The sequence below is a fragment of the Tinamus guttatus genome, unplaced genomic scaffold, assembly GCF_059628265.1.
Source record: "Tinamus guttatus ecotype Peru unplaced genomic scaffold, ASM5962826v1 Tinamus_guttatus_pri_ptg000089l, whole genome shotgun sequence".
Taxonomy (NCBI): domain Eukaryota; kingdom Metazoa; phylum Chordata; class Aves; order Tinamiformes; family Tinamidae; genus Tinamus; species Tinamus guttatus.
The window spans coordinates 3898331-3919007 of record NW_028288623.1 but is presented as its reverse complement, the minus strand read 5'-3'; the positions used below and the strand labels follow the sequence as shown (position 1 = coordinate 3919007).

The window sequence follows — 20677 nt, the reverse complement described above, 5'->3', positions numbered from 1 at the left end:
GTCCTAGATTACAGGATTTGGGGAAAAGACAGGTCAAATCTGTAAGCTGGGCACATTTGCTTAATGTTCTGCAGATACTTGACATCAGGTACTGACTTTTAGTTAAATGCCACCTCCCAGAGGAAGAAATACCAGAGAGGATAGTGCAGTGATGAATGAGTGGATTGTGAAAACATGTCTGGGGTTGTAATCACTCCAAGAAGGCAAAAAAAAAAAAAAAAAAAAGTTTTTTTTTTTTTTAACATGTATTTATATATGTATGAGTGAGCAGAGCAGCTGCAAAAACCGATACCCACGTGTATCTCTGAGACACTGCAAGTAAGAGGCAAAGGCTGTCTGGAAAACTTGGTCTATTTAGGAGCAGAAAGAAGGTGAAAGGTGTAGAGGGAAGGGAAGAGAGAAGTTGGGTTTTTTTTGTGCCTAACACTTTATCACAGCTACAATGAAAGGAGAAAGCAGAACCTATACAGCGAACAGTCGAAGGGTGAGAAACTGTCTTTTGAGATTTTTGTTCCTGTTATTAAAAAAAAACAAACAAAAAAAAAAAAAACAAAAAAAACACACTATTACAGGCAAGCCCTGGGAGCGTTCTTCTGGTCTCTGAAGCGTGAAAAAGCTGTGTGAGGGGACGAGACTTCAGCTTTATTTGGCGGGGGGTAGGGAGGAGCAGCGCCCCGGGACCCCGCTGCTCCCCTCCCAGCCCTGTGGAGGCCCCGGGCTCGGGGCGAGCAGGAGCTGATGCTCCCGCCCGCGATGCGGGAGGGCTGGGGGTTCCCCCGGCCCGGCCCGCGGCCGCCTTAGTCGCTCCCGCCGCGCGGACCCCCCGGGGCCGGCGCCGCCGCTGTCCGCGGTGCTGCAGGGAGCCCCGACGGCCTCCGGCGCCTCCTGCGCTCCGCCGTTCGGTTGCGGGGAGGGAAGCGGAAAGCTGGGGGCAGGGGGCCGTCGCTGTCGAAGCGGGACGTCGGGGCCGATCGCAGGGCTCCGCGTCGCGGCCAGGCGCCGGGCATCGCGCCGCGTCCCGGGGACGGCACGGAGGGGCCGTGGCGGGCGGCACCGGGCTGCGGGCTGAGCCCCGGGGCGCGGAGCGTCGCGGGCTGCCCCCCTGCAGCGGCGCCGCCGCGGGGCTCGGCGCGGAGCGCGGCGGGGCCGCCCCGCGGGGCCGGGCACGGCCAGCGGGGGCTGCGCGGGGGGCGGGCGGCGGCGCCGGGATTGGCCGCGTCTCCGTGACGTCCTCGTGCCCCGCGCCGGCCGCCCGGGCCGGGATGCCTCTGCGGCGGGGGGCGGCACGTCTGGGGGCGGGGGAGGCGGGAGCGCCCGGCGGAGCCGCGTCCTCCGCCCGCCGCCGCCGCCGCCCTCCCCCCGCGCTCCCCGCCCCTCCGCCGCGCGGGAGCCGCCGGGCGCCGCCGGGGCCATGCGCGCCCCAGCCCCCGAGGGCGCGGCGGCGGCGCGGCACCATGGCCGCTGAGAACCGCTCCGCGGCGGCGGCGCCCGCGGGGCTGCCCGGTGAGTGGCTGCTGCGGGTGCGGGGCAGCGCGGGAGCCCCCGGCGGGGCGGGCAGGGGAGCGGGGGGCGCAGCGCAGCGCCCTGCCTTGCGCGCGGGTGTGTGTGTCTGTGTGTCCGTGTGTGCGCGCGTGTTCCCCGGCCACGTCGCGTCCTGGCCGTCCCGGAGCGCGGCGGGGAGGGAGGGAGTCTCCGTGTCAACTTTCCTGCACCCCGGGTGCTGCTCCCTGGTTCATTGCCCCTTGGTGTTGCACAAGGCGGCAGCCCGGCCATGGCACTGGCATGCTCCCCTTCCCCGCTCCCACCCAGACGGTGAGTGCTCCTCGGGATCCCCAGTCCGAGGCACCTCGGGTCCCTCTGATCACCTTGGAAGGGACCCCGTTGCATGGAAAAGGTGAGCCTGAGGGGAACCCGGGCAGCCCGCACCCAAGTGAGGCAGGCATCCCTCGCAGTGAGGTGCGTGATGCGAGGACTGTTTGCTCCCCAGCTACCTCTCTTGGGAAAAGGTTTGCTTTCTGGACAGGAAGCTCCCCACAGTTTTTCTCTGCATCCCCTTATTTTCCAACAGGAACAGCAGGGAATATATTCCTTATCTTTTGCATAGTTTGTCCCTGCTGAGGACAAAAAGCCTCTGGTCCTTGTGGGCATCTCACAGGACTTTAAGACACGACAAATCAGAAGCTCTCCCACCTCTCTGCAGAGCCCTTTCCAGGCTGGGCAGGCAAAGGAGGGAGATTTCTGCCCCTGCACCCTGGGCTGCGCAGCCCACACTTGCCCTCCCCGCTGCTGGTGGCCCAGCTTCGCTGCTGGCCATGGCCTGGAGAACCAGGCAGCCCCACCCTCTCTGCTCCCAAAATAATGACATTGGCTTCAAATCAAGGAAGAGTTATTGCCATTTTCTTCTGCTGCTTTCTTTTTTTTTTTCTTCTTCTTTTTTTAAAAATATTTTTTATTGAAGCAGTGCTGGCTTCTCTCGCTGCCTGCTGTATTGCGTGCTCTGTTGTGGCCACATTTTCTAGCTGTTCTTTGCAAACACCATGCCTAGGCAGTTACTTTCCTGCCTGAGAAAAGAAACAACTAACATCCCTTACGCCCTGCTGGCAGCTCACAATGGTGTGGTTTTGGTTAGATATTTAGAGGCTCCCTTGTTTGTCTCATGTGCCCAGAGTGACCCCCTTGAATGACTTGGGTGCTCCTGTATCCACTGGCAGAAGGAGAGGGGTGTGGGGAGGGCTGGTACCCAGCCAGTGGGGTGGCTTGTGGATGCTGGCACTATATAGCAAAACAGTCCTCTGCCAGGGTCCTAGCGCTCAGGCTTTCACATTATCAATGACGATGCTCACATTTAAACCTGAGGCAACAGCAAGATGTTTTTAGCTGTCACTACTGCTGGGTATCGCCTGCTACTTTCTAGTGCATTGATCTCTGTGACTGGAGCTCCTGCTGTGGCTCTGTGGCCTGGACTGGGACCCCGTATGTGTCCCGACAGAATGCAGCGAATCTTGAGTGGATGTTTCCACCCACAAAGTTGTTGTAGGAGACAGCGATGTATTCTGTGTTCACCATTCAGCCATACTGGTGGCCAGAGCCCTAGATTTTCTCCTCCTGGGAGGAGAAAGGGGCATGGAAGTGGATACCTGTGAGGGGCTTGTGCTGTGCATGGCGCCTGCCTGTCCCGGTCCCCTGCGCGCCAGGCCGGGATGTCGCTGCCGGAGCCTGTGCCCAGCAGGAAGGTGGCGGGTCTGCTGAGCAGAGGGGCGATGCGGGACGAAGAGCGACCCGCTGAGCAGGTAGCGGGGCTGAGGGAGGAGCGGGAAGGTTACGGGCACAACTGGTTTGTTTATTCACACGAGGGGGCATGCCCATCTCTGCTGGCCGTCTGTTTTCTCTCACAGAAGAGAGATGAAGTGATTAATTAATGCTGTGATCCAATTACTCTGACTTTGCAGAAGGAGCATGATTTTTCCTTTAGGCTGTCCCCACAAGGATCCTGTTGATGTTGGTTTTTTTGCTATTGTTGTGCTTTCTGTTTGTTGTTTTTGGTTGTTTGTCTGTTTGCTCATTTTTAAAGAAAAATAACAAACTTCTCCACAGGGGAAGAAAAGGACAAGGGGTAAAAATAGTGAAAAAAAGAAGGACAGCTGATACACATTAGTAGTTAGGATCTTTGCTTCGGAGCCCTTCTTTCCCTGATGTGCTGATAGCTGTCGAGAAGCAGAGGTGAACAGGCCTGGGCCAGCAAGTCATTCTGCCCGGCAGAGGTGAGGAGGCAGCTGGATAGCTGCAAAGACAGTGGGGAGAGGAACAGCAAGAGAGAAGAGGGAAATGGAGGCCCCACCTGTGACAGACTGCTGCTTTGGGCGCAACTGCAGCTTGACTTTCCGTGTGCGTATAGAGGCTGCAAGAGTTTCTTGTGCACAAACATAATCTCTTAGCCCCTCTCAGTCAGAGCTTTAATGGGCATCTCTTGCAGAAACAGGCTTTGTTTTTGAGAAAGTCTCTGCGTAGTTTGACATGGTGATGTGCCCTTTTCACTCTCTGGAAATCACAGAGAAGAGGTTCACTTTGCATTTCAGTATCTATTCTGCGCTGGGTCTAAAATACATTTCGAAGTACATGTTTCAGGAAGTTGCAAGGGTGCGGGAACCAGGGCAGCAAAGAAGTGGAAGTTTGAATCAAGTCATTTCCCAATACTTACGTTTTTCCACCTTTCGCCCACTCTCACCACCCGCTCCCTTCGCCTCAGCCCACGCCGCTACCAGAGCCAGTGCGTGGCTGCACCAGGTGCCAGGAGCGGGCTCAGCATCTGGACAACACTGCAGCCTCTTCGAGTCGTCGTCTGGAGTCACACCAAAGCCTTCTCTCTTCTGAGAGATTCGGACAACCAGCAGAAAGACCTGCCCATGCCTAGGAAGGCTCTCCTGTCCTCCTCGCAGTGCTGGGCCAGTCTGCTTGGTGCTAACGGGAAGCTGTTGTTTAAATAGCAGCCACGTGGGAGAACGTTTCAGCCTTGACCGTTTCCAAACACTTGTGGCGCCTGGAAGAGCACTGCCCACAGTGACATCCATAAAACCCTTTAGTCAGGGAAAAGACTCATTGCATGCAGAGCCTTGTACCCGATGAGTTTGGCCTTTGCAGTGTATTCCCAGGAATTCCTTAGCTGAATCTTCAAGGCAGAGACAGGCATTTCCTGGGCAAGTGGTTGCCAGGCAGGCTGGCTCTCCGTGCCAGTATTTTTCTGACAAGGATGCAGAGGGATAAGTGCCCAGTGGTTCAGGACTGCAGAGCAGGGTACTGCTCCTACCAGCATGCTGGGGGGAATCCCCCCACACTGACACAAAAGCACCCAGTAGCTGCGTGGAGGCTTTTTGGGGCAGGTCCAAGGCAGCCTCCAGGCACTGCTTTCCATCTCAGGACTGTTCCCATGGCCTTGCAGGAGACACATTCAGGCCTAAGCAGCACAATAGGACAGAGGAACTCAAGACTCGGTTAACACCATGTAATATTTTTGCCAAGAAAATAAACTTTACTGGCCTGTCAAAGTCTTCAAACAGTGGCTGCATGCACAAAGCGTTATTGCTCCGACAATCCCTGCATCACTTCCCTGCATCAGGTCTTGCAAGCTGGAGATGTGTGAGCAACATTGACTCTCCAGTCTCTCCATGCCCTTGCCCCATCAGTCTCCTCCTCCTGAGCAGCGTGCAGTTCAGTCCTGCTCAGTGAGCAATGCAGTTGCAGACGTGCCACAACCTCTTTGCCTCACTTCCTTCTCCCCCTTCCTGAGCACTAGGAAGGCTAAGATGGGTCTTTAGTAGAGGACCAGCAGCAGTCCTGTTCATCATTTCTGTACTTCAGAGAGGGCTGGAGAGGACCATGAGGAGCACACTGTTTTGTTTCCTTGCATTCAAGAGGCTTGCAGATGAATTTCATTCAGGCAGAAAGTGAAGGAGCTGGAAATTTTTAGCTTTATAGAGGAACTACATAAACCACAGCCATCTGCCAAACTGAGCTGCTCGGGCAAAGTGGGCTCTGTCTGAGCTCCTTGAAACCAGATATAAGAAATCTAGCCAGGGGAACAATCTTTGTGTTACCACAACTGGAATTGAATTAAATGTAATTTGCAGCACCTTACAGCTTGCAAGTTACATTGACAACGAGAGGTGCCTCAGATTTTGGCATCTGGAAGACAAAGGTGTTCAGGTTTGTCAGTAACTACAGAAATTACTGACATGTTTTGTGATGGATAGGGCAAGAATTAACTGTACTGTCTGCACGTTTAAGGGTTAATGCTGTCTTGATTTGTGTCAGTTCATCTTTAGGCAGTGTTAGACTGATTATTCTGTGGGAAACTGAAAGTTTTAGTTGCAGTAGCAAGGTTTGAAAATACCATTTTGGAGACACAATGTCCTGGCCTCCATCGTGCTGTTCTGGGTCACAGAGCAACTCCCACCACAGCTGCTTGCGAATGGAAAGTGCCGCTTCAGTGGCCACTCACTTGGAAACCACCCTGATGTTGATATTAGCTAGTTCCCTTAGAAAGGCAGTCAAATGGTCTGACTGCTGCCTCAGAGGGACAGGCCTCCTTGTAGGGTCTGTGCATGATTGAGATTGAAAAGAACATGCTGTGCATCTTGCTTTCTCTAGTGGTTTTAGGATAGTTTGGATCTCTGCTCCACTGGCAGCTACACTGTTTTCAGTCCCAGATAAAGCCAGAGAAGTATGTACAGAAGTGCAGAGCAGTGAAATCCTATTGGCATCAGTCTCTACTTGACAGAAAAGGGAAGTTGCCAAGATCCTGTAGTACTTAGGGACAGTATCTAGCATAGTTGCCTCTGACCCTAGCCTGAGGACTTGTACAGCCCATGTCACCAACCATTGCTCATAAGTAAATGCTCTCCAACTCACAAAACCCTCTGATGCTGTGTGCAGTCACAGGCAACGAAACGGTTAAAGCCACCACACAGCACTGCCTGCAGAGTCGGTGCAGGGGACCACCAGCCTCCATCAAGAGAGAGCAGAGTTCTTCACACAGCAAGTCCTGTGAGGAGCTGGGCTCTGTGAGCAGAAGAGCCATGACCCACAACAGCTTCCAGCTCCAGCGCCTCTGCCGGGGCCCTGCGCGTGGCCCTCAAGGCTGGGGGGGCCCTGGGGCCACGGGAGGCCGTCACGTGCGGGAGCTCCAGCAGAGCAGTGCTCCTCTGCTCAGCCAGGAGCTGGAGGGGGTTGTGGTGCTGTCCTTACACGTCTGCTTCTGCTGGCGTGGTGTTTCCTTGCTGCCACACACCGGCTGGCCAGGCTGGCGGGGAGGCCATGGCATGGGAACACCTTGCCCGGCCCTGCCTCACTGCAGCGCCTCACGGGCCTGCACGCACTGCACAGCAAGGGAGCAGAGCTGGGCCGAGCAGGGAGGCCATGGCATGGGAACACCGTGCCCGGCCCTGCCTCACGGGCCTGCACGCACTGCACAACAAGGGAGCAGAGCTGGGCCGAGCGGGAGCCTCGAGGAAAGGGGCCAGGCACAGGGTGGCAGGCACTGAGCATGTGCTGGGGTGTGTCCTCTGTCCCCTTTCATCTCTATCCCATCCCAAACCTGACTGTTACTGTCTGGAGCCCCTCACTGCTGTGTCTCCCTCCATGTTGCCTGAACACCACAGAACTGTTCTGCCAGTGCTGTAGTGCGTGCCTGCACCTAGGATGAGCGAAACTCCACCCCAGGCACAGGCCTCCTCCTGTTCCCATGCACTCACTTTCACACATGTCCTCCCATGACTCTGCCCTGGCCCAGAGCTCTGGCCTGCTCTTCTGTGCAGCGCTCTGCAGAGCCTTGTCAGACCAGGAGGATCTCATACAGCCCTGTCCTCCACCTGCTTCAGCACTGAGAAATGTCCCCTGCAAGCCCTACACTGTTACTGCATCTCTGCTGAGATCCTGGACGGTTCTCAGAGACTCCTGTAGGACTAATTTCAAACTGTGTGTGGCAAGGAGAGTGCTCTGACTTTCTGAGATTTGAGAATCTTGCTCCTATCTTGTTTGATCTCTGTGGGTGACTCTGTATCCTGCCTTCTACTCTGGCCCATTGCTCAAGCATCACTTTCATCCCCAAGCTCTTGGGCAAATCTTATGGCCGGGAGGGCTCTAATACTTTCAGTTCTTTTTTTCACAGCCACTCAGAAGATTCACCTCTCCTATTCATTCCCAAGACCAGAGCTCTCCTCTGATCCCCCAGCAGATGCACTGTCCCTCCCCTCTTGCTTCCATAAGCACAGTTTTGCACTGTCACTTCCACATCCACTTCACAACCCCCTGTCCTTTGCCTTTTCTTTTTCTATCCTTGGCATTCTCCTCCATCAGCTCCTTTTTTCTCTCATCATCACTTATGTGACTTATTGTCTGTTTCAAAGCACTGCAGAACTTCTCCTCGCTCCATGGGGCAAGGATCTCTGGTCCCACTGGCCTGTTCTTTGAAATTCCAGCTGAACACCTTGGTGCCTTCCCCTCCGCTGCTGCTCAGCTAGGTGACTATGTGCCTACCAGGGCTCCCCACCGCCCTGCTAACAGCTCTCCTCTGTAACCGTGTCTGTGGAGGCAATGGCAAGTACCCGGTCCCTGGTGCACAGAGCCCAGTGCCCAACCCAATGCTCGCGCCTCCAGGGCATCCAGTCCTGCTGGATGGCTCTTTTCTACTCTGTTCAGAGCCTAGTCGAATGGTGCCTGAGCAAAACCCTTGAGCAACATCAGCGAGGGAAGGATTACTGAGGGAGGCCTAGGAGGTGAAGTTCTCCCTGCTATAAGGTGGAGAAGGAGAGAGCGTCTCTCCAGGATGCTCTGACTGAAGGATAGCTCCTGATTTGAACCTCTAAAGGAGCCCAGCAGCCAGCAGGCTGCTCCTGAGACAGTCTGAGAAGGGCAGCTAGCCCTCACGGCTGGACGCCTGTGCTTGGTCTGGGCCGTGTCCCAGCCCAGGTCCATGGGGGCTGGCACAGGGTGCTCCATGCTCAGCACAGGGCCCAGCGAGCCCGGTGACAGCCTGGCTCCTGTGGAGGGGCTGGGGACAGCTGGGCGGGCAGCGCGTGCAGGGCACGGGCTTTGCCTCCGGGGCAGGTGGAGCAGTTCGGTGTGCTCCTTCCCCAGGTCTCGCCTGTAGCACTGCCTGTCCCACAGGCCCCTGATCCCAGACACTAACCTCTCCCTGGGGAGAGCGCAGCTAATCCAGGCAGCCACTTGTTGCTGTAATCCTCTGTCATCCTCACCCGCCTTGCCCTCTCTGCTGACTGAGTCCATAAGCCTTTCCCGGCAGTGAGACCTGTAGCTGCATAGGGTTATTTCTGTTGCACTGTCTTGAAACAGCTGGATCCTATTAAAGCTTCAGCCCAGGAATATAAAAGAACGTGAGCATCTCTCTGAGGCAGAGAGGATTAATGCAGTAGACAGGAGAGGAGAAGCATCGCCCTAGCTGAGCACGGCTGCAAGCCGAGCACCGCTCCCGCTGGTCCGCGCGGGCTGAGGTCCGCGAGAGCCGCTCGCCGCCTCCTGCAGCCTTCTGGCAGCTCAGGGCATGGTTTGCAGCGGGGCCGGGCCGGGGGGTCCGCCGTGGGGCCGCTGCGGCACGGTGCTGCGCGGGGCTGGCGGCCGGGCGCCGCTGTGACGCCAGAGTTTGGCCCCCGCAGCCGCTTCCAGCTTGCTTGCGCCCACAGGGATGGTAGCCACAGGAGCCGGGGCCGCTGTGGGAGCTGCTCATGAGCCACCGGCACCCACGAACCGCGGGCTGGGCACAGCAGGGTAAGGCCAAGGTTTATTCTGCATGTTGTTTAACTGGTGCGCTTTCTATTAGAGTTCTGTTTATAGATTGTTTATTAGGTCTAATAAATGAGTAGCAGATGGTTAATCAATTGTCAGAAAGGCCAATATGCTGGAAGATTATTTGTATATGTGACTTTTAAACACTTAAAAATACTTTCTCACCAATTTGTTTCTTGTCTCATAATGTCACAAGCAGAGTGTGTCTTAGCCCCCTGTGAACTATGTATGATGCAAAGCACGTTAGAGATCTGGGCAAACCCAGGGAATATCAGGGACGGGAGTGCCCTGCCTGGTCATGAGGGTGTAGCAGTACCGGGGCAGGCGGAGATGGAGGGTGAGTGTTCAGCTGGCTCCTGGGCTGGAATCTATAGGTGCTAATTAATCTGTTGGGGTGATTGCTACCCACAATGGGTAGCAGGCAATGGGCTCTGACCAGCAGGCATTTCTCATGGCTGAGCCAACATCAGCTTGGGCTTGCTCTCATTTTTCTTTTGGAATACAGTGACAGCCAGGCAGTCACAAACAGCAGCGAATACAGCAGAGACTTGTGGCTCGTGCTGCGCCGGTAGTTGGGTTAGGTGACTGCAACTCTTATGGGCAGTGATTATAGGAATTTTCAAATTCTGAAGCACAAATGTGCTGAGCACGAGGATGACTGATTCTCCATTCCCCTGCCCTCTGCTTGTCTTGTGGCTCCTGGAAAAACTGTCAGAGATGCCCCACTTGTGGGGACAGAGGAATTTTCTTTTACCTCTTCAGAACCGGTTGAATAATAGAGAAAGAAACGGGAATAAATTATTCAATGGAAACAAATAAGATGCCTGGATCCATCGCATTCATTATTGGTGAGGAGCTATTCCGCCAGGGAGATGGATCATGTCTTGCTTAGAAATAGATAAGGACTTCAAGGGATCATTGACCAGGTGCCAGCGCTGCCTGCCAGCTGGAGCTTGGAGGGCTCAGGGAGCCCTGGCATCTTAATGGAGCAAATACCGCTGGCCGTTCTCCCTTCTGTTTTCCTGTTTGTTTTATTGCCTTAATAGTTCCCGGTGTAGAGGCACAGGAGTAGCAGGCCCAGCCTGACATCAGCCAGGCAGAGCCCTCCCTGACTGTGCAAACCCAGGCTAATCCCACTGCCAGGAATACTACTCCCTCCTCCCCGCCTGTATTCTTCCCCTCTCTCCATCCATCTATCATATTTCTAAGGTGCCTATTACTGGTATCCAGGAGCTATATTTTCACACTCTTGGAGGGGTGTGAATCTGTCAACCAGAACAATCGCTCACTATATGTAAACTGCTGCCGTGACTCAGTAACTAATTAATGAGTATTAGGTAACGCAGTTATCACCACAAACCCTCACTGCTTGCGGAGTCTCACTCCTTCCCTTTGTGTCACACACACACACACCATAAACACAAGTAACCGTTTAGCATTTTCTGTATTTCCCCATCTTTTCCTCTCTCTCTTCTTCCCTCCCTCTCTCTCTCCCTCCCTCCCTCCCTCTTTCCTTCTCTTCTTCCCTGTTCTCAGAGTTCAGTTATCTCTGCACTAAATGCTCAGACCTGCATTACATTAGCAATTTAACATGACAGAACTAATCCCATTAGATTTCTACCCTCTCGGCGCTTTTAGGAAGGCCAAGATAAACAGGGGGAGGCTGGGATGTGGGCTGGGATGGCTCTTACAGGGCTTTGTGCTGCTCAGGACACATTCCTTTAGCAGCAATTTCAGCCTTGATTTGGGCTGGCCCTGCGCTACCCTTGACCTTCAGCCCTCCTCACCCAGCTGGAGCTCACTGCCAAGGGCTGCGTCTGCCTGTGAACATCAGTCCCTGCACCGCGACCAAAAGCTGCTTCCCAAGGGCAATGAACCTGTCAGAGCCCCCTGCTCCGGGGTACTGGTCAGGTCAGAATCCACCACTTGCACTGCAAGGGGTTGAGCAAAACCCACGGCTGGCCACAGCCAGCATCATCTGTGCCTTTGAGCTCAACCCATCCTCAGGGTGCAGCAGATTGCACTCGGGAATGTGTGTGTTGCTCCAGGCCTTCCCTGGCCCTACAGCAGGGAGTGGGGAAGCTTCCTTCCCTCCTAGAGAGTTAAACTGAGCTCGACGCCTGGAAAGGCTTTAAGTGATGTGCCTGGAGTTTACATGGGTCTGTCTAACCAGGAGTCGATGGCTGCATCAGCCCCTTCACTGCTGGGGTGGGAGCACACTGGCCTCAGTGTTTTTCAGCTTTGCTGTTCTTCCAAAGATCCTGATTTAATAAGCACAGATCAAAAGCCCGTCTCCTCTGGGAGCAGCTTACACTCACATTCCTTGAGAATGCAAAGGGTTCGTCTAATTCCTGTCCTTCTTCTATGAATGTCTTCCTCTGACAGATGTATTAGTGTCAAGCTTTGTTTCACGTGATGATGTGTGATGTCCTTCATTGATGTTGGGTGTGTTGCACAGTCCTGCTCTTCCAGAGGCCTCTTTACAAGTCATGCACAGAGCAGATATGAATCTGCATCTCCAGCCTCCCATTCACCACCCGCTCAAGCCCTGCAGCCTATATGGTTGCAGGTTTCAGGTCCTGGACTGGGGCTGGGGCAGAGTTGGGGCAAAGAGCAGGGAGAAGGTGGCCGCACTTGGGGTGGAGGAGAGGCTGGGGGGACATCGTGGTGCAGCAGGACGGCTGTGTGCAGCGGGAAGCAGAGTCAGGAGACACCGAGGCAGCGGGGACAGGCAGGAATGCCAGGAGGAGCGTCAGCTGTGAAGGGGTGAGACCCCTTCCCCCTTAGACCTCCTTAGACCCTCCCCTCTTGTGGAGGGTCTAAATTTCACCTCCAGGAAACGTGCTATTTGGCTGCAGAAGAAGGACTTAGTGTGTTCAGGCCAGGAGGAACAGTCAGAGCGCCTGGTCTGAACACCCGGCCTCAGTGTGGCTGTGGAGTCACCAAGTTATCTCCACAGAGATGTGCAGCGCTCTCCTGCGAGTGCCTGTTCCCCATGAGCGCAGCGTTCGGACAGCAGCGCTGCAGGGCCAGCCTGCCTTTGGCAACTCATTCCAGGAGCTGGTGCTGCAGGTCGAGGTGCCGCAGCCTGCGTGTGGCTAAATACCAGCATCTTTCTGCTGACAAGCTGGTCCTGTGGGGATCCGTGCACGGCTGTGTGTGCGCCAGGGAAGCGGGTGGGAAACCAGCCGTGGCAAAGGCCATGGGGAAGGAAGCTGGTCTCCTACGGCACCGCGAGCGATGGGCTGGGGAGGAGGGAGCGCAGCTTTCCGGGCCCTCTGTCTCACACACTGAGAGTGCTCAGCAGGTGCTTAGCTACTAATTGCACCAGATGGAGTGCCTGCTTCCATCTAATGCATGTTTTTTGGGTACAGGATGATCATTAGCAGTTCGTGGTAGGACTCGCTTTTATCTACCTGGCAGTGGGCTGCCAGACACTCGCTTTGCAGGAGGCTGAAAACCCAGGAAGTCCTGTTAGGGCTGTATGCAAAGTACATGGGAAAGGAAGAACAGGGGTCTTCCCCTTTCCACTAACGTATTATCCCGTGATTTAGGAGGGGACTGGACTGACTGCTACTCTGTAGCAAATTGATCTGTCTGGCCCTTCCATGGGAGCAGCTCTGAACCCAGACAGCAATGGGCATATTGCCATAAAAAGTGCTGCCCAAGGAAGGTGTATCACACCCCATTTATAACCTTTTCTTCTGGATTCTGCTGCCCATCTTCTCATCCATAATCCACCAGAGGGGTGTGGGAAGGGAAAGGCATTTTCCTTCCTGGAGCATACACTTGCTAATGGCTTGCCTCTGCAGTGCTGGGGCCACAGAAACCCTTAAACCAAAAGATCTTATCAGTGAGAAGTCCGAGGCTCCTAATGGCTCAGAAGGAGAGCAGAAAAAAAAACAGCCATAAATCACTGCTAAAAGGCTTAGGGAGGGAGAAGGCCAGTGATTGAGTTTGCTGCAGCTCACTGGTGAAAGCGGATCTGGGAGGGCACCCACTGAGCGCTGCAGACGAGGGATGGTGAGTGCCGGGAGTAAATCCAATTTGTGTCTCAGGTTATGCTCTCTGTCAGGCATCAGCCCTCGGAGCTCTTCTGAAATGTCATCTAGGCTCTACCAAGGCTGCATGTCCTTCTTGATGGGTGCTGGTGTGGAGGGAAGATGCAGAGGGAGATGGGCGCTGAGGGAGATAGAGACAGAGAGGAAGATGCAGCATGGAGGATGTGAAGGAGGTGAGAGATGGGTGCATGGCAGACAAGGGGGAGGGATTTAGCATGTTGTGAGGGAAGAGGGTGGTTGGAAAGCAGCCTTCCACCCTTCCCCGTCACATGTGGGTGCCTGGCAGCTGGAGAGGTCCCTCACGCTGTGGGGGTGGCTTCAAGTGATGTGCCTGTCAGGAAAGCAGAGTAGGAGAGCATTGGAGTGCCAGTCACAGAGCTGCTGTTTGCTCCATCCATCCTTGGACACATCCTGTTGTGTTCAGGCAGAGCCGGGACTCTCTGGCTGCCTTCCAACCCTGGCAGGCCCAAGGGCTGTGCCTGGCCTTGGCCCATCTATATGCCCAGGACGTCACTGACACACACACACACACCCCTTGCTTCCCTGAGCTTCAGGACCACTTCTGAGAGCTAAAATGGCCTCAGAGAGGTCATATCCCCTCATCCTGATATCTGGCCCACATCAAAGATATCTGGCAGCTGAGCAAGCTGGTTCTTCTGAGCAAGAACCTCCCCGCAGGGTCAGTCCCACGCACCACGTGCATTTACAGGTGGGCTCGATGACCTTGAAGGTCTTTTCCAACCATAATGATTCTATGATTCTACATCTTGGTCGGCCACACGGAGGCCCAGCAAACTCACGCCATCTTTGGCTTGTTTCCAGCTCTAGACCAAGCTGCCTGCTCTAGTCATAGATGCAAAGCATCTCTGTAGGACAGGCTGTCCTGGAAAGCAAAGAATGTCCTGGGCAGAAAAGAGAAGCTGCAAGACAGGAAAAGCAGAAGATGAGGAAAGGAAAGATGCTTGATTTTCTGCAGGGCAGAAAACAGCCAAGATGTCTGAGGTTCCTCCAGATGCTACATGTGTCTTCTTGCTGACAGCGTCAGGCAGAGTCTCCCTCCACATCAGGATGCTGGACATTTTCGTGTGCTGGGGCAGGTCAGGAGCAAGCCAAGAGCACTCAGCCTTTTCTGACTGAGCACCCTTACCCGCTGCCATTCTCCCATCTACTCTTCAAAGAAGACTTCATTATTTTTGCCCTTCAGTGACATCTCATTTTCAAGACACCATCTGAAGTTATTCATTTTTTAGGATCCAGTCTCCTTTTTTTCAGCACACAAGTTTCCAGCTTGACCCGTGACTGGCCTCCAAAGACATTTTAGTTGGGCTACAACAGTCTTTTCGTCTTAATTTTTTGGCAATATATAAACAATTTTATGTAGGAAAATAGTCTAAACAGAAAGAGAAGTCAAGCATTGGAACAGACTGCCCAAGGAAGCACTGGAGTCACCATCCCTGTCAGGGTTCAAGAAACATGTAGATGAGGCATGTGGGGACATGGTTTAACAGGTAGGGTGTTGAAGGGCTTATGGTCATGCTCTAAGATTGCAAAGGTCTTTTCTAGCCATAATGATTCTATGTAAATGCATGAGCTGGACTTTTCTTACTTTATCCAGCTAGGAGTGCAAACTTCTTTCAAGCATGTGATTATTAACAAAATGCACTTGAAATGGAATGTTGTTGCATAAACTAAAAACAAAAATAAAATTTCATAAAGTGAAAAAAAAGGTTTTGGTAGAAAAAAAGAAATGGCTTTGTTTCAAGAGATACAAATTCTTTATGAAAGAGTTGGGATAGATGTTTGATTGTTTTTTTCAATTGTTTGATCAGATATTACAAGAATGACAGCTAAATCTTCCCACGTTACCAAAGCTAAGAATTTACAACTCACTTCATTTGTATTTAAACAGTACCCAATCTTCCCTGATTATATGTTTCTAACCCATTTATATATTTACCACCTCTTATCACTTCCTTGGCTAAGTGCCCAGAATGTATAAATTCATCTTGATGTGGCCTTCTTTTTTTTTTCACTTGGAGCGCCACTCACTGCACGAAGCAGGACATTGCCATGTGTATGTCACTGTGCTTCCCAGCCAGGTTAATAATTAGCACTTCTCCTATTTCCACCTGAAGATGTTGCTTTCTTTTAAAAGCGCTTTTGTCTTCATAAGCCATTTGTAACACTCTAAGAGGATGATAGTACAGAGGTATTTCTGCTCCCTCACCCACCGGCTTTCCTGTGACTCACGATAGCAGCTATGGCCTCTCAGCAGGATTCTGTTCCCATGCACAGAGCAGAAACTAGCTCAAAATCACCATGGTTTTTCCACACTGATCACAGAAGCTTTGATATTGCCACTGTCCTTTCACAGGATTTTGAATCCTAACTCATGGTTAATGGAAAAAAAGGCCTTAATAGGTACATTGGCACCCCATTTTTTATTAAATGCTCGGTTTTAGCATCTCAGCAATCATGTTTCCATTTTCTTACTTCTTTATTTCTTTAAAAAGAGAGGACATTAAAATCTTGGATGCTTGTTCATGACAAAAATAAATTCTACTCTCACTGCAAACCAAAGACACAGGACATTTTTTTTAACCAAACTTAAAAAATATGGAATGTTATCAACACTTTCCAAAATCTATTTTTGAAACTCGAGCGTTAATAGAGTGTTCATGCATTTAGCAAAAACAACTTAGTAATGCCCAAGGGATTTAAAGCCAGCTTTATTAGTTAAGCTAACTTAGAGAGAAACGCTTTGCCAAGCACGCTCATTGCCAGGGCTGTTTGTTAGCTCTCGGGCGCATGCTGGGCTACTTCCAGGAGAGTCAGCTGGCCCCACAGTCTTGCAGTGACCTCCTGATCCTGTCACTGACTCCAAGCAGTCCGAGGGAGATTGATTTCTCAGTAGGTGCTTAGCTATATGGTAAAAATCATCACAAAAGATATTATCCTTTTGTTAAAGATCCAGGAGACAAAAACGAAAAAAGAAATGGTCCTGGAAGTACTACGAAATAATAAGTAAAGCTTCATTAAAAATATATATATTCCTCATTTCTTTCCTTTTCTTTCAGCGCGCCACGCTCTCATAAATCATCCTCCCTGTTGCTCTGGCATCAGTGTAGTGACCGCTGGGACCAGTGTGGTAGAGGGTAAAGGGTGCCTAGGGCATGGGGAGAGCAGGGCTTCTGCCTCAGGCCCTGCTCAGGGATGAGGTGGAGCTGCTGGGGGATTCTCTTCCTGGCCAATGTGTCGGGATGTGTCTAGTCAGGGAGAGAGAGGTCTGATAAGAAGGCTCCTCTGTCCAGCCCACCTTCTCCAGCATCCTTGCTTCCTTTTTCTCCCTTCCAGATATTTTCCCTTCATCCCAACACACCATTTTTTTGTTTGTTTGTTTAATTTCCATACTCCTCTTAACAAATTCCTTGGGAGTTAATCACAGACATTTTTGGGTTGAAGACAGTCTTTCTCTCTGTCATTTCTTGCTGCCTTTTGTAAATTATCCTACGTAGCAGAGTTGGCTGTTTCTACCCAGTTTAATGCATGCCTCCCTTGCTGTCACAGCTGCAGGCCCCTATAACGCTGAGGGACGGAGGGACACTCTCCCAGAGCTGCCTTCCTGAGCACTGCCTGTTTCGGAGGCATCGCAGCCGCATGCACACCTTGTCCCCAGGCTGATCTGCTTGCTGACATGCTCACAGATCTCCCTGCAAAGTGCTGTGCTCTGGAGGGATAGATTGTGAAAACATTACAGGGTTTGGCTTGTGTCTATTCAGAGGCAATGGCGCAGACACCATCCATGTGTTTGCTGGGAACAGGCTCTTTGGCTGAGTGGCAATCAGAGCTACTGATCCCACATGGCATTGAGGCTGGGGTGGGATCAGGCTTATTTAGGTTTTCTGTATCTTTTTCCAAGTGGTGTTACTGTGCATCTCTCATGCAAGTAATTGATCCTATGTTGCTGTTTTGGATATGGCTTAGCTGTTTTTTGCAATCAGGCAGGTTCACAGGCATCTGCTCATACCAGTGTCTCTCCTTGTGCAAGAAGAGGGTCATCAATAGCTTGTACTCTCTTGTGATGGCCCCTTTGGTCATCTGGGAGAGCTTAATTTGGGAGAAAAATCCCCCACTGACTAGCAGCACCGTGGCAAGAAGAGAGGACCATGGGGAGAGGCCTGAGCATAGGGCTCCTCCTGGAATGGCAGCATGTGCCCAAGCTGCTGTGAAACCAGCTGCAGCCTCTGCTGGAAGAGCTGGCCCAGGCGTCCAGGTTGGTACCCGCTAAGAGACTGTGGGGCAGTCTCTAACCGCAGGGCTGACGCTGGGCTGTGTCCTCTGTTCCAGGTCTCCTGCTGCAGAAGGAGCTGTTTGCCGCTGGAGACGCAGGTGAGATGTGTGGGCCCTGGTGCCCTCTGCAGGATTCTCTCCTCAGAGCTCGCCCTCCTTCTGGAAGCTGGAGGTACTTCGGGTGGCCTCCTCCCCATGGCCCAACAGGCGCAGCGGGGCCTGCCTGAGGCCCTGCTCCTGGCAGGACCTTGGCTCTGTGCCCTGAGGTCCTTCAACAAGAGCTGCGGGAGGCGGCCGGGCTCTGCAGCCAGCGGCGCTCACCTCAGGCAGCACCTTCCTGTGGGCCGACCCTGCAGGATCTGAGCCCTTTTTGTGCCACCTCCTATCACCTTCCCGGGAGCTCAGGCTCCCTAATGCAGGGATGCTCCCTGGCCCCACAGAGCCAGAGCTGAGGGAAGAGACCCCTCTCCAGCCAGCTGGACCCTGGCCCCGCACAAGGGATGACTGCAGAGCTTGCTCTGAGGGACACAGACAAAATGAAAATGCTCACTGTGACCACAGGCAGCAAAGTGGTCCGTTTCAGGAGTCGGTGAGACCAAGGAGACCTTTAAGGAGGTAGAGTGAAGGACTTGAGACAGTGCCCAGTGCCTTGGAGCCCCCCTGATAAAGAAACCTGCTGCTCCAGAGACAGCTATTCTGTAAAGCCAAAGGACTTTGGTGGAACCTCAGCGCCTGCTCTTGACCTCCAAATCAGGGACAGGTCATTGCTCCAGGTTCCCTTCTCCTACAAGCTGTCTGCCCAGTGCAGCACTATCGGCAGGGGCAGGGGTGACCATAAGAAAGCCCAAGGTCAGGGCTTTCTAGTGTGGCCTCATCCCTTCTCTTAGATCCCTACTCCCTGCAGCCTTGTGTATCTTTTTCTTTTTTTGCTAAAAAAGGCCAAGGGATGCTCCCAAGACTGTGTCACCCTAGGGATACTAAATGTAGCTTGAAATAGCTCCTGCAGAGATGGGTTAAGCATGTAGATGGGAACCGGATAACACTGGGAAATTTTTGAGTATTAGCTACAAAGAACACTGGCCTGGGAAAATGATGAAGTGGAAAGCGTTGCAAGCACTTGGGCTGAGCTTCATGCACTTCCGGAGACACCTAGCCTTTCTGGTTAAAAAAGCATAACAGCACAGCAAGGGCAAGGGAGGGAGAGAAAATATGAAAAGGAAAGGGTTGGACCTTATGTAGATGGTGCTGGTACGTTGACTAAACTAAAATTAACTAAAGAAGCTCATAGTTAAGGTGGTGTTGGCTAGACATGTGGGTCACCAGATAGATATAATAGTCTTCGTTTCTGTTTCTTCTCCCCTTGCAGAGTCCGTGCACAACCTCTCTGCTCAGCCCTGGCACGTGAAGATGGCCAATCTGACCTACGACAACTTCACCGCCAGCAACCGCTCCGAGGCAACCGTTCAGTCTCCCACCAACTACAAGACCGTGGAGCTGGTTTTCATTGTCACAGTCACTGGCTCGCTCAGCCTCGTCACCGTGGTGGGGAATATCCTGGTGATGTTGTCCATCAAGGTGAACCGCCAACTCCAGACCGTCAACAACTACTTCCTCTTCAGCCTGGCCTGTGCAGACCTCATCATTGGGGTCTTCTCCATGAATCTCTACACAGTCTATATCATCAAAGGCTACTGGCCACTGGGTGCTGTAGTGTGTGACTTGTGGCTGGCCCTGGACTATGTGGTGAGCAATGCCTCTGTCATGAACTTACTCATCATCAGCTTTGACCGGTACTTCTGTGTCACCAAACCCCTGACGTACCCAGCCAGGAGGACCACCAAGATGGCAGGGTTAATGATTGCAGCCGCATGGATATTGTCCTTCATTCTCTGGGCCCCTGCCATCTTGTTCTGGCAGTTCATTGTTGGCAAGAGGACAGTCCCCGAGGGGGAATGCTACATCCAGTTCCTTTCCAACCCTGCAGTGACCTTTGGCACAGCAATTGCTGCTTTCTACCTGCCTGTGGTCATCATGACAGTGCTGTACATCCACATCTCACTGGCCAGCAGGAGCAGAGTGAGGAGACACAAGCCTGAAAGCAGGAAAGAGAGGAAAGGCAAGTCCATCACTTTCCTCAAAGGCCCCTTGATCAAACAGAACAACAACAACTCTCCCAAGAGGGCCATGGAAGTGAAGGAAGAGATGAGGAATGGGAAAGTAGATGACCAGACCTCAGCCCAGACAGAGGCTACTGGCCATCATGAGGAGAAGGAGACCTCCAATGAGTCCAGCACTGTCAGCATGACCCAGACCACAAAAGACAAGCCAACAACAGAAATCTTGCCAGTGGGGCAAGGGCAGAGCCCATCCCACCCCCGGGTGAACCCATCTTCCAAGTGGTCCAAGATTAAGATCGTCACCAAGCAAACTGGGACCGAATGTGTCACTGCTATTGAGATTGTCCCAGCTAAGGCCGGAGCCTCTGAACACAACTCACTGGCCAACAGTCGCCCTGCCAACGTTGCCAGAAAGTTTGCCAGTATCGCCAGGAGCCAAGTACGGAAGAAGCGCCAGATGGCAGCCAGGGAGAAGAAAGTCACCCGGACCATATTTGCTATCCTGCTAGCCTTCATACTCACATGGACTCCATATAACGTGATGGTCCTTATTAACACATTCTGTGAGACCTGTGTCCCTGAGACAGTGTGGGCCATCGGCTATTGGCTCTGCTACGTCAACAGCACCATCAACCCAGCCTGCTACGCCCTCTGCAATGCCACTTTCAAGAAAACTTTTAAGCACCTTCTCATGTGCCAATACAGGAACATTGGCACAGCCAGATAAACTGGCACTCAGGGACCACTTTAGCAAAGTTATGGAAATCTTTCCCTTTGCCTCCTTTGCTGGGGTGAGTCCTCGGCTCCCCACTCACAAGAGTGCAGACTGTGCAGTGAATGCAGATGATGCCCTTCACCCAAAGCTGACAAACATCCAAGGCACTCTGGGCTGCAGCTCCTTCTAGTCGCCTT

The 20677-nt window shown here is 52.8% G+C and overlaps 1 protein-coding gene across 1 annotated transcript; it reads left to right on the top strand.

Moving 5' to 3' along the window:
- Positions 1–414: 414 nt before the first annotated feature.
- Positions 415–20539, top strand: CHRM4 (cholinergic receptor muscarinic 4). Its single transcript, XM_010219386.2, has 2 exons — positions 415–484; positions 19015–20539. The coding sequence occupies exon 2, from the start codon at positions 19056–19058 to the stop codon at positions 20490–20492; it is 1437 nt and encodes a 478-aa protein (XP_010217688.1). The 5' UTR covers positions 415–484; positions 19015–19055; the 3' UTR covers positions 20493–20539.
- The last annotated feature ends 138 nt before the right edge of the window (positions 20540–20677 follow it).